The sequence below is a fragment of the Temnothorax longispinosus genome, chromosome 5 (genome assembly GCF_030848805.1).
Source record: "Temnothorax longispinosus isolate EJ_2023e chromosome 5, Tlon_JGU_v1, whole genome shotgun sequence".
NCBI lineage: Eukaryota > Metazoa > Arthropoda > Insecta > Hymenoptera > Formicidae > Temnothorax > Temnothorax longispinosus.
This window is the reverse complement of record NC_092362.1, coordinates 2,785,408-2,799,630: the sequence shown is the minus strand read 5'-3', so window position 1 is coordinate 2,799,630 and position 14,223 is coordinate 2,785,408. Positions and strand designations below refer to the sequence as shown.

The 14,223-nt window shown below is 46.4% G+C and overlaps 1 protein-coding gene across 1 annotated transcript in view; it reads right to left on the bottom strand.

Moving 5' to 3' along the window:
- Psq (pipsqueak) overlaps window positions 1-14,223 on the bottom strand; it is a 53,049-nt gene that overhangs the window by 4,277 nt on the left and 34,549 nt on the right. Inside the window, exons 4-5 of the mRNA XM_071777987.1 lie at window positions 908-1,180; window positions 193-322 (exon numbers count right to left, since the gene is read on the bottom strand). Of these exons, the coding sequence (XP_071634088.1) occupies window positions 193-322; window positions 908-1,180 (403 nt within the window). The remainder of the gene's footprint in view (window positions 1-192; window positions 323-907; window positions 1,181-14,223) is intronic.

Here is a 14,223-nt window from a genome sequence, read left to right as displayed (position 1 = left end):
ACTATAAAAAAAATATCATTTTGAAGAAATATCAATAAGTAAGTAGAAATAAAAATTAATACAGTGTGTAATTTTTATAAAAATAACGAATTAGTCTACAAAAATTCACGTCTCACGAGAAAGAAGATAAAAAGAAAAATAATAAAGCCTAAAGTCCAGGTGTGGGGCAAAAATCTCAGTCGATCTACTTACCGTTGTTACTCGTGCCGTTACCGTTGTTGTTGTTATTGTTATTATTATTACGCTGGCAAGTTTCCAGTGCTACTGCTGCTGTTGCTGTCTCCGTGCACTCTTCATCTTCAGCCTGCCAGTCCCGATGGTTCTGCGGAATATCCGGTACGAATTTAGCGTCGACCCTGACGAGATCGAACCGCCCGCCGACACGGGACAGCCGTTACGTTTGTACGATTTCCTCACTTCGTCTTTTTCAACGCGTTTACAAACGATCAATTCTCCGTTGCTATAGTCAATTTGGATAAACTCTACACCGCGATAACTTTCTCGTAATATAAGCGCGTTTCTTATGACAAGCATATATCACGTTATTATAATATTTTCATTAAGCTCGCTATAAGTTTCTATCAGAAATTAAATATTAAATGATGGATCGCGCTACGTTAATAAACTGATGTAATAAATGATCTCAAGTTAGGTAATTAACTTAATAAAATTTCCTAAAAATCTCAAAACTACATATTATATTAGAAATATATGGTTAAGTAATTAACTTAATAAAATTTTCTAAAAATCTCATAACTACTATCATATTACAAATAATTATAAACGCTAATCAATCTTTCCGCTCACACAACGTTAATTGGATTTAAGTTTTCGTAATTCAGTGCTACAGTAGTTGAGGATCAAGAAGCTTATTGCTAGCTGTATTTCTCAGATCGGCGAAGTTTACCTCTTTGTTATCGCGGCTGTAATCGTTGTTGGCCTCCTCCTCTTTGTAGCGATCGTAGTGTCTCGGATCGGTGGCGCGCGGCTCGAACGCGGGCCGCTCGATTCTGGGTCTCTTGTACCGCTGATGGTGCTTCTTCAGCTTCGTGTAGTTCAACCTCGGGGTGCCGGACTCCCTCGGCGGCGAGCTCAGGCTCACGGGTGGCGGACCGTCCCTGTTCTCCGGCACCTCGCACAGGCCCTTGATCTTTAGCTGGTCGGCCGTCTTCAAGAGCGACTGTGGAAGAAACGGAAAACTAAGTCGTCGAAAGTCCAACGTGTAACTTCAAAAGTAACGAGTCGCGCATTCGCGACGCTATATACCTGCGCGACCCGTACTTTTATAAACTTGTTTATAAGAACACACTGTTTATAAGAACACACAAACAGTGTGTTCTTTACACACGAACAGTTTACAGTTTTCAGGTTTCTTATTCTCTTTAAAAATATTATTAACGCTGCGCGGACACCGTGCTTTTGGAGCACTCATTCGGACACCCTGGGACTTTCAAGTCTAAAAGGTTTTTGAAAGCGTTTCTGTGTTACAAAAAAAAAAATCAATAAAAATTCACGTATCATCTTTAAGGTTTCAAAAAGTGATTTCTATACTTATCATAAGACCGGAATTGTGTTACAATTTTTTTTAAGTGTTGAAACGTCAGGAGCCAACTGTAAAATACGAAAAATCGATTGCGCCTTAAAAGGTCCACGGTGTTAATATTTATTAATTAATTAAAATATTACTAATTAAAATAGTAACCAAAATATTTAAATATCTTAATTAATTTCTGGCATACGTTTACTGCATGAGTCTTTGTATCATAAATTAGTCTCGAGTCTCAAGGATTGACATTTTCGAGTTAGTGCGTCCAGCGCGTGGAGGAAGCGCCGCAAGTTCACCGCGAGCGAGCAATTAATTCGTTAATTAACGGGATCGTATAATCGAGGCCGGCCGTGTGCGGAAACGCGTGCGGAAACGCCGCGCGTTCGAGAATCAAGGCGCGGACGCGGAATAGAAAAATACTCATTTCGGTAAACCGCTTTGCGAGAGGCGGACGGAGGACCGGCGCGGGTCCGGTCCGATTGGATTTGCATATTTCTCGCGCGAGAGCCCGTCGTCCCGGCATCTCGTTCCGCCCGGCGGCGGTGCAATTTCATCTCGGCGACGGGCGTCGACGGTGGTGGAGGCGGAGGCGGCGGCGACGCCGCCGCCGTCGCCGGCGTCGACGTCGAGCAACGTCCGTCCACCCACCAAACGTCACTCCTGAAAATCAGCGCGCCGGCGATCCAAGTTTCGGCGAGTGTTGCCGAACGACGACAATCCGCGTATCGGGATACGCGCCTCGTCCACTTCGATTCTGGCTTCTCAACGACGAAATTCACATCTCGGAAAAGCTGTTGTCGAGGAGACGCTTGGTCCCCTTCAGCTTTTACGAGGTCGAGGTGCGCGAACTAGTTGGATACAGCAGACAAATAGTCTCGTAGATTCGAGAATTTAAATGGATTATATTCGTTCGAATGTTATTAAAAAACTGTAATACGAGAAGTTTTACAAATATATTCTATTTAATATATGAATAAACGAGCGGGAGCTTCTCAAGATTCATGATTAATCTGAGAATACACGACTCTTTTGGTATAAGTTTTAATTATGAATAGAGCTTTGAGAAAATAGCGATTCTTTTATTAATAAGTATAAAGTATAAGACAAAAACCGAATCAGATTCTGGATCATAAAACTGATTCGGAAAGGCGATTTATATTTAAATTAATTAAAGGGGAAGTATGTTTAAAAATGTATGTATTTAAAATAAGTATACAACATATATAAAAGACTGGTGAAGGCTCGTTACAAGTCCGCGAAATATACGTTCTCGCGAAGTAACCTTGAAATCTCGGTGCGAGGGAGAAGGGAAGGGAAGTTTAAGAGACGAATGAACGGCGAAACGAGGAGGAAGTGAGGTCACGAGGAGGAGGAAGATGATAGACGCCACCTCCGCGTGGCGTAACCCGTCAAGTCGCGTGGCTTCTCGGGACGTCAGGACGTCCACGTGGCCGACTTGTAAAGGACCTTGCTAGGAAGAATCCTACGGACGATGACCAAGAGAAGAAGAACGATGACGCGGACGAAGCGAGAAACCAGAGAGTGACACAGCGAGGGGAAACGAGAGAGCGGAAGAGAGAAGACCTAACGGCAGCGACCTTCGCACGTCGGAGCCTCTCTCTGTTCTTTAATCAAGCCGGGGGTGGCACGATTAGGCGGGGTCTGCGCGGTTGCCGGCGGCGTGAGAGTGGCACCGCGGTAGAGTAACGGGGAGGCAGAGGGGATGGGAGGAGGAAGAGGACCGGGGGACAGAGGCAGGTTGCACCGGGGGGGTGTCAGTGGTGGCTGGAACGCGTTGCGTGGGTGGAGAACCGGAGGGTGAGATGGCAGATCGGGCTGGATGGATTGAGAGAGTGTGACAAGGAGAGGAAAAGAGAAGGAGAGAGAGGCTGAAAGGCAGAAAGAGCGAGATAGGGAAGAGAAAGAGAAAGAGAAAGAGAGAGAGGGAGAGAGAGAGAGGAAGCATGAGGGAACGTAGAGAGGAAGGGAGAAGAGTGAGATGGAGAACGAAAGAGAGAGAGAGGGGAAGAGGGAAAAATTCGCAGAGAAAAGGAGAGATGCAAACAGAGAATAAGAGGGAGCTGAGAGGAAGGAGGATGACGTGGGCAGGGAAGGGAGTTGCGGAGAGGGAGGAAACGTGGCGGAGGCAAAAACGCCTGCAGGAAGAATGGGGAGGCCTCCGACGCGGCTGTCGCGGCCCCAGGGCCGTATCGACCACCCTCAACCCCCGACACGCACACACACACACACACACACCCTCTCTCTCTCTCTCGTTTCTCTCGGTGTTCGCGACGGCATCGACACCAATGACTTCCAAGCGTTTCCACGCGCGCACACGCGTCCGCCTGTCCCTTTCTCTCACCCTGTCTCTCTCTCGTGCCTTCGCTCGTTCGCCGGCTCGTTACGGCCGGGCGTGTGCACGGCCGCCCGAAACGTCCGCGGATCTTCGATCTCGGCGGCTCGGGAGTTTGATGGCGCTGGTCGGGTCGCGGGGCATGCGATAATCGAGCGTCTCGGTCGGGACGAATGAGGAAGCGAGCGAACGGGCCACCTCCCCGACGAGAATGACGGCGACGATGACAGCGGTGGGACTTTCGGCAAAGAGGATCACGCCTTAGCTCGTGGGCCCGGAATGTGCGCGTTTAACGCCAAATGCAGCAACAATTGGTCTCGTAAACATAGCAATAAGACCATTGAATTTTTCTAACATCATTCTTGGAGATTAAAGATGCAATAAAAAATTTTATCTCAGTGTTGCATATTTAGCAATCTCTCTCTCTTTAAATAAATAAATAAAATAAAAAAAGTATTATGTTTAGTGCAAATGCAGCACTAATACTTTCCAATAACATTTTGTGGCCTGTCCATGCGATAATGCTGATAATGTTAATTTATAATTATTTAATATTAATTTAGGTATATGTGTTTAGGTTATCGAGATCCAAAACTCGAACTTATAATAGCAATATTTATCTTAACGTCGAAAAAAATCATAGAATTTTAGCAATTTGTCAATATCTCCAAGTTTTCTCAACTTCTCGAGAAAGTGATAAACCTGTTGGACAAAGTCGGTTGTAGAAAAGGTCTCCGTCACTATTCTTCCAATGCTACAACCGCTTTCGCCGTGTAATTGAAGGACACTCGATAACAATGCATGACGCGTTATAATTTCGGTACACATGGTCTGTTTTAACAGCATTCATTCTCTCTCGGGTTAATGGATCGGATCGAGCGATTCGCAATTGGGGCAAAATTGTCAAGCGCATCCAATTTTATCACGTCGGAACTGTAATGGATTTGTAATAATAAGGAATTGTTGAATTGTCGTGTCCATCTCTACCTGTTACGGTTTATCGATACGCGGAATAGAGTTTAACGCAATGCATCTCAATTACAGAAATTTTCGCGGTAAAATGTGTGTGTGTAAACATTTGGATTGCATACTAAATGTTCGTACACCATCGCCTTCAAATTTAATGCCCATTCTTTATCGTGGAATTAAAATTTATAAGCAGCGAAACATTAAAACGCAAGAAATACATGATGATATAGTGATAAGAAAAAGAAGAGAATAGAAAAGCTGTTTTAATATCCGTTTACGTTTGCACTGATTTGTTTGTATAATCCTGTGACCAAAAATTAAAAATTATCTCACTGCTGCTCGAAATTTAAACTTAGATTGATCAAATGTATACAATATTTTTTAATTCGTGGATAACAAAACAGTAGCTCTGAATTAGGTATACACCAAGTTAACTATAACTAAAAATTATGCATTTGTTAGAAATTAAAAATCAAAGAGACAAATAGTTGTGCAAATTGTATACGATCAACTTTACTTTATTTTATTTTATAATTAACAATGTATATTCGAGTGTGATTAAACAGTTTCTTTAAAAAATTGACTTGTTTACAGATTAATAACGCGCCTAATTGTATCAGGAGAACTGGTGGATGTTCCACAACCGTAAACGCAGAAAGAGCGATCGATGTTCTCGCGAGACAGGCACGTTACACGATAAATCAAATTCGGCGGGGGGGCCACGAAACGTACAACGAGAGGTCTCGTTCGTTGCAACGAAATTACCGTGCAATGAGCCGCATCTCCGTGTATCCGAACGAAATGACGTTCGATTCTCGGTGGAATTCCCTCGGTGGAATTTCGCTGGCGTTGTCGCTGCTCGAGTTCGACAGCGAAGGATGCGGAAAGGAGTCGGAGAGACAGAGAGTGAGTGAGACGATGGGTGGGGCGGGGAGGGAGGAGGCGGTGGGTAGGTAGGTTTCGGATTGCGTTCGTGGGAAATGGCGTTTCGTAGTTCAATTAAATAAATAAAGGGCAGAAAAACCTTTGCCGACACGCGGTGCTTTAACGGCGACGGCACTTGGAGAACCACGGACGGAGGGTTGCGCGCGCGGGGCGCATCAGGGGAGCGAAAGGGGGTTCAATGCGGGGGTTAGGCGGCGGCGGCGGCGGCGGTGGCGGCGACGGCAGCGGCGGAGCGGGTGGTTGGCTGGTTGGTCGGTTCGGAGGTGGATGCATAGAGGTGGTGCCATCGGTTCGGAGGCAAGAGGGACATTGCCACACCGGCAGAATCCGACCTCACCAATCAATACTTAGGGTTCAAGGGCATCGGCCGACCAATTATCCCCGGACTAATTGACGCGAGACGGTGGCGAAAAAAAACTCGATTTTCCCTCTCCCCCGTTTCCCCCTTCCTCTCTTCTGGTAGCCCTGCTTCCGGTTTCGCACTCGACTGCGTTTTCTTTCGGGCCGCGTCCGCGATTGCGATCGATTCGCGAATTTCTGAATTTCGTTATGAAATAAATATCAAAGAATAATCCTCCGCACGAGCGAGGTAAACGATTTACAGTTAGAATGTCCAATGTGATCTGCGAGGTTTTTCATTAAACGATTCTCTCTGTGAGAGAAGAACTAATCGCCAGCTTCAACTGTCTTGAGATGGGTCTTTTATTTGTTTGCGGTGCCATTTGAGTTTTTAAAGTTATTACAACTTGCATTATCGTACTGTGAATTGCCAAGTTAAGTTTTATCACGTAGAGAGTTTCTTGTGGAGAAAACTTCGAGAGCGTATTTACAAAACTACAAACGTAAGAACTATGATTAGTATACTCTTAAATAAAAGGCATCTAATTTTGTAAGATTACAGCGGCATAAGTTTCATGCAGTTTTGCATGTGAAACGAACAGTTGCGAGAATAGAAATTGTAAGTAAAGATTATCGGCAAACTTTCTTGTGCATTAAACATTTCCTATACCTCTGGTAGCATTTCTCCTATAGCTAAAAGCCGCCAAGATCGTTTCCCGAGGCGCCGCGCTCGTTCCAGTCTTTGCCTCGATAAATTTGCTTGTCGTTCAAACCGATCTACTCGCATCCGTTTTCGTGTCGATAAATAATTCACCGAAATGTCGGAGCGTCGTGAAGGAGACACGTGAAAAGAGAGTTTCGCCGCGCGAGTCTAAGCGCGCGAAATCCATCGGGCGCTGTATCCGAAAGACTTCCCCGCGTCCGACTCGCAAGTGGAAACGCGAGCGGCTTTTCTGTACGAGAAGAAATAAGGGAGCGCGCGGGCAAGGTCCAACAGGTGCAAATCCGCAAAAAAGCTCGACCTTCGTGGAAGGGTTTCACGGAAACGCGGAAGAAGGACGGGGGAGGAAGAAAGAGTAAAAGAGCATCGGGAGAGAGAGAGGGGATGGTTACTCGCCAAGAGAGCGTACTGAGGGAAAATAAGGTGCTTTATATAGAGAGAAGAAAGAAAAAAGCAAGAGATGGAAGAGAGAGTGGAAGGAAAGAGAAAAACGGGGGGTGGAACGAATGTGGCAAGGAAAGAGAAAGAGAAAGAGAAAGAGAGAGAGAGAGAGAAGGAAAAAGAGACACGAGGTGAAAGCACGTCGGTGAGAAGAGGAGGCGCGAGGGAGATCCCCGAAGACGGTCGTAGGGTCGTCTCCACTATTACGAATACGGCGCCATAACGGAATTGATAATGTAACGGGCGTCACGAGTATAACATTCTCTCTCTCCTCTCTCTCTCTCTCTCTCTCTCTCTCTCTGTCTCTCTTTCTCTTCTCCACGTTGCTGCATAACCTCCTTTCTGAATGGGAGCGCGACCCTGGCCGCACCACGTGCTCGCCCTCGAGTAAACGTAAGAATACGACCAGCAGGTGTCTTCCCGCAGTCTTTCGCGGCGGTGCATTCAAAGGGGATGGGGGTTGTATAGGATATCCAAACGGCACTGAAGTTTCAATATTTTGTTATTAATCGATATATCAATGCTTCATCTTCAATTAATATCGATACTAAGCCGACGACTGGCATCTTGAAGTTTCTGGCATGATGTATCTAGCGACGGGTACGCGATGCTTAGATGGCAAGGTGAAGTAATAAATAGCGAAGATACATTGATGTTTTATTGTCAATATTTTCTTGTCATACTTCACCACTGACATCGGAAAGATATCGATATTTCGAGGTACACCACTCGCGTGGTGGTGCGTATGGCGATATATGGCGTAAAATACGACGTACTAAAATAATACTTAGATACTAAAATATTGATAGCTTGCCCTCGATATCAAGTTTCTCGGCCGCGATGTAACACCCCTCGATGTCAGCTGAGTGTCTCAAGATTTCTCATACATTTCATGCATATTTTACTATCGATATCGAGTTCGTGGCATCGACGAGCCTCAAAATCAGCTGAGTATCGGTGTATCGATCTTTTATACGTAATACTTTCCTCGAATATCACGTATATGTTAATTACTTCTCTTTAACTCTCATTAATTGTCACGGGAATATTTCTACAAATATTTTTAAGCGACACATGTGAATGGTATATTGGCGCGTGACAAAAAGATCGTAAAGAGAAAGTAGCTATATCTCTATCCAGGAAAATAAATTTTCCTGATCTTGACTTCTACAAATTTTTGACATCTGACAACTTCGATTACGACATTAAATCTATTACACCAACGGAGTTATAATCTTTTTATACGGGTGTTCTGAATGGTTATCCCTTAATTTCCTCGATAACAAGACACGGATAAAGAAAAAATTCGGCTAGCCGTGATTCGCGCTACGACCAACGTAGGCGCAATCGGATATTTACGAACGTGGAGCAGAAGAGTCGGATAATGGGGGAACGGCCTAGCTGCGCAGACAGTTTAAAGGTCTCTCGTAAGAGCGAGTCACCCTTGACTCGCGTCTTCAGGAAAAGAGAAACGATCTCCGGATCTTTTTACAAGCGCGCCTTTTCACGGGACTTCAGTCCAGGTGCTTAAAACGTTGTAGATCACAAGACGTTGTTTTTCGTCACGCATTTTCGGCATTGAATCGGTCGCTCGTCAACCATCGCCCGCATGGACTGTACTGTCAGACATGTAAATTAAAAAGTACGATGCCTTTATGTACGTTAATAAAGCACTAAGCGATAAGCGCTGATAATACCGGGGTCTCCATTTAACTTGTCAACTACGTTACATCATGAGTTAATATTTATATATGTTATAAAATCTATGTATTCATAATTTGTTTTTCGTGAAAAAACAATTTCTTTTAGATATACTTATTATTAATATTATGTCTAAGAGCAACACTTTTTTCCAATACAATAGTCAAATAATTTAGCGTAATATAATTTCAAATCTTACTTTGTATAATTATATAAAAGAGATAGCCCCCCCACACACATAATAAAATGTATAAAATTATATTTTACATTATATTACTTTTACGAGTTTGTGTCTCAAAGTAAAAAAAAAAAATCATTAATACCTTCGGCTAAAACGAGAAATTTTATTGGTCGTTAGAGTTTTCGATGAACTCGTTGCAATTCCGTTAGACAAATAAAAATAAACCTTGAGTCGTTCGTTGATATTAAGGAGTTAAGATAATTGCGAAATAGTCCGGTAAGCTAATTTGCTTGAGAAACTAACGAGCAATTCGCAAACACGGTGTGTACGCAGCTTAAGGTGCATCGGCGACACGTGTCGTCGTTGCTTCGCGTATCGTTTTATGCAACGACGCTATTCCACGAAACAATACGCTCGTCACAATACCTAAGAACCGTAACGCTATCGATGTCTCGCGATAAAGGCGCTCGTCGTTAGTTCGTTTATTTTAGTAATTAAAGTTTAGTAATTAAAGTTGTGTTAGTAATATTACGGTTACTTAATTAACATTAAAGTTACTTATTAATTCGATAAAAATGTAATCAAAGACCGACTATAGAGATTTCCGGCAAAGCCATTTCTGTCGTATCTTATTCATTCGAAAAGTACTCTTTGCGATTGCGTTGTACATTATAAACATTTGACAAGATATTTATTTAATCACAATTAGGAAATTGTTGATACATAGCCACATGGTTTGCAATAGTTTTAAAATTTATTGCCGCATATGAAAATCGTTCTTAACATCTCATCAATAATTCTCATATCGACGATTCTTCAACATTTGCCATCCAACGTTCCGTAATATTGTCAATATGCCGGACGTTATTAAATTTTCCGTAATACGTAATACTGTTCCAATCTCGGAGTATCGAAAATTTATCGAAGCACGCGAATCCGCTTAATTCGTCAGCTCGCGAATGATACAAATTGCTGTCGAAGCAGAGAATTTGAAATTAATTGGGGTTATCGGATTATACAGATATTTCGTTGTGTGTGCAATGTCCTTTTCTTATTGACCATAAACGCCGACTGAAATCTAAGAATGCCCCAATCTCTGTGGATTGAGATTGAAGTCCTCACATAAAAACTTCCCTTCCTGACTTGCGCTTATACTCCCTTTTTGTCTCAAAAACACGAATACATACACCTGTTTCATTTTATGAGAATATCTAACTAAAGGCCGGTTGTTCCAATGTGTTGGTAAACTAACTAATAGTTAAATCATATATGTGTCTTTTTGTTTTTCCTTCAAATTAGACAAAAATAGATATATGATTTAACTATTAGTTAGTTTACCAACAGGTTGGAACAATCGGTCCTAAAAGGAGTAAAACGACAATTCAAACACTCACTACCGACAGATTTTATGAATATCAATCTTAACTGCCGATTGATTCATGCCTCACCTCCTTATAGATCGTTTCAGCGGTCACGAGATGTAGACAAAGAAGGAGGATTGAATCAAGCAACGTCGGTTAGCGTTAACCGACGTTGGTGAAACCGGTCCGACAGCTACGGCGCGGCGTCTACTCGCGACTAAAAATCGCGCGTGTCAATTGTGACAGTACAGTAGTGTGTGCAGTTGTGCGGTTTTCTCAGTGTTGGTCAGGGTGAACGTATTCCTTTTGGTCTCAATGTAAACATATTCGAGGAGTTGTTCGAGGAAAAACCATCGTGAGACACACTCGCGTGAGTGGGATTCATATCTTTAGACGTACCATTTCGCCATGCACAAACTTGTCGTTTCCTTATCAAAGTTAAATTCCCCGAATCTTTCCTGTTCCTACTAGCCAAGCTCTTTCAAAAGATCGTCCGATTTTTTCGACAGCATTTTACGTTTAAATCGCGCAGACACACGAGATACATCGTTTCTCTTTGTTAAGATTGAATTTAGCGACGATTGAAAGAACAAAACTTTATTTTCTAGGCTTATATATATATAAACGATTTATCTTTTCCAAAGGTAATTTAATTTCCAATATCGAATACTTTCTTAATAGCAGCTTTATAAGATTATCCCGAAGATTAAATCAACCCTTTTACTCCGAAATAATATTAATCTAAAATTGAAGCTGTTTCGCAAAATTCCAGGAACTTATTAAAGTTTGTTCGAGATGCATATTAAAAACCACACGCACTTACCCAACAAGCGCGTAACACAAAAGTGTCTTAACCATCGAAAATATATAAATTCTGTCTGTTAAACAATAAAGCGACCAGCGCGATAACCCGTCGTCTGCATGTCACACACATACTTTCGCACGTGTGACCTTCAGCGTGCACCAAGGCGTATCGGTGCATTTACCGAATTCCCAATTAAACTCCATGATTTTCTGCGAGGGTCGACTGTTATACGTTCGAGCAACGAGCGATTCGAAGGAGGCGGAGTGCAACAGCTCCGAACGGCCGCGGCGCGGCGACGAGAACGTTCCACGAGCGAAACAAATCCGGATCGCGCCGAGACGGGCCGGTGTGTTGGGGAGGCCGACGGCCACGACCGGCGCATACTTCTGCAACGAGTGTGTTGTTCGGCACAAAAATATCTCGAAACGGTGCGGCGGGTCCGTTTGGCGTGACGACGCGCGGACTATGATCGCACGAAATTCGGCACGGCACGGCGTGACGGAACCCTGTGCCCGCATAAAGTTCGCTTGTACGCCCGCTCCCTCTTTCTCTGCTTCTCTCTCTCTCTCTCTCTCTTTCCCTTGTTCTCCACCACCCGCCGTCGCCCTCTTCCTCTCGCCGACGATCCATCGAGGGAGCAATGCCCATCGCCCTGCAGCGGCCGCCGAGCGATATCGCGACGCGACGCGCTGCTCCTCGCGAGAGACGACGCGACGCTCCGTTCCACCGTATCCGGGCGCGAAGGAAGTTATATCGTTTATCACTCACCTGGCTGCGGCGCTCCGTGGGCGAACGGTCCTTCGTCGAGACAGAAGAAGAGGAGGAGGCGGAGGAGGTGGCGGAAGAAGAACAAGAAGAGGAGTAGTAGTAGCGACGGTAGTAGTAGTAGGAACAGGAGAAGGAGGAGGAGGAGGTGGTGGAGGTGGAGGAAGTGACGGCCGGGAAGCAGACCGAGGACGAGGAAAAGGAAGAGCGAAGGAAGAAGAAGAAGAGAAAGAAGAAGAGGAGACGGCGGCGACGACGGGCGAGAGGGAGGACGACGCGGAGGTGGAGGCAGAAGTAGTTGGGAAGTCACTGCGAGAAAACGTATCGCGGTGATCGTCGCCGTGGTCGCCGACGTGATCGTCCTCGTCGTTGTCGCCGTCGCCGTCGCCGTCGCCGCCGTCGTCGTCGTCGACGTTGTCGTCGTCGTCGTTGCCGTGATCGTCGTCGTTGCGGACGACGCAGCCGCGAGAAAGCCGGCCGAAATACACGCGTACGGGGAGGTTACGAGCGCGCGGAACGAGAGGATAATTCCTGGCAGGGCCCGATCTCCTACGCGGCGAAGCCCAACGAAAGTGAAATGGCATTCGGCGCTCCGTGCTGAGGACGCACGGCATTCGGAGGAGCGAGGAGATGAGGAGGACGCGGCGAGCAGGAGGAAGCGGCGGAGGAGAAAGAGGAGGAAGAGGAGGACGACGACGAGGAAGAGGAGGAGGAGGAGGAGGAAGAGGTGGCGGCGGAGGAAGAGGAGAACGCCGCGAAATTCGCCGACGGGAACAAGGACGGATTCAGCGCGCGCTCGAGGAAGCGGCTTGCGGGGGATGCGTGCTCGACGAAGGACAGAGAGCGAGTGAGCCGACGACTTGCGCGGGGGACCGAGCCAGAGAAAGAGCGAATGGTACCTGACCAGCTGCGGGGCAGCGGGGTACCGCGGGGTATCGGCGCGAAAGAGCCAGAGAGCGCGAGAGAGCGCGCACGTAAGAGAGAGGGAGAGAGGAGGGGACAGGGGGAGGAGGGAAAGAGAGAGACGGAAGACGGGGCGACGACGTGGGACAGAGAAAGGGTGACGGGCGTGCAGGGACGGATGGGGGATGCTGATCGAGTGGAGGGGCTCGACGAGGCACAACCGCGGTCGGTCGGGGCCAGGGGGGCGACTGGGGGCGAGCCAAGTCTGCGGCGCGCTCAACAGAAACGCGGCCGTCTCTTGCGCGGGAGCGACGAGGACGGCCGGTGCGCGCGCGATTCGCGCGCGGAAACGGGCGAGACGGACCGAGAGCAGGACGTAGACCGGAGACACGCGGCTCTGTGTGGCGCGGAGGGCAGAAAAGAGAGAGGGATTCGGTACGCGTGAAACGTAGACGGAGACACGGCTCTCGTACACAGGCGGCCGAGACTGTGCGCGCGTAGCGCGAAGGAGTGGGCACGCAAACGAGAGAGAACGAGAGAGAAATTCGGCTGGAACGTACAGACCGAGAGAGAAAGAAAAAGGGGAGGGAGAGGGATAAAGGGGGGGATAGAAAGAGAAAGAGAGACGCGATCCGGCACCGCCGCGACGAAGACGGATGCAGACACCCGTGAGGGTGAGGAGAGCGGTAGGCAGAGAGGGAGGGAGACAGAGGGGGCGATTCATCGTAAGCGCAACGGAGACGATATTAGGCACTCGCGCCGGCCGCAGCGATGGAGATCGTCGTACGCACGCACGTGGGCGCGAAAGGGGGACGAAGGATTGGCAGTGGTGTACGCGCGACATTGCGTTCCCCGCGTCGTCATGAAGCGGCTGGTGTCGCAAGTGAGCCATGAGGGAATTCGTCCCATTAGCATTAACGGCCAAGGAGACACGTGTTGTCTAATTGTGACGGATGGATACGCGCAATTAACCGTGATCGACCATCCCCGGTCGCGTCCCCATCCTTCCTTTGGGATGACAAGAGAGAAAGAAAGAGAGGGGGAGAGACAGAGAGGAAGAGAAATAAATCGTAAAAATCGGAGTAAACAAGAAACGGTCCAAGGTGGGATGGATACCGGGTCAACGGCCGAAACTCGAGAGTCTGCAAAGTCTATCTTCAAGGTTTACAGAGGGATCCATTGCTGTAGATATC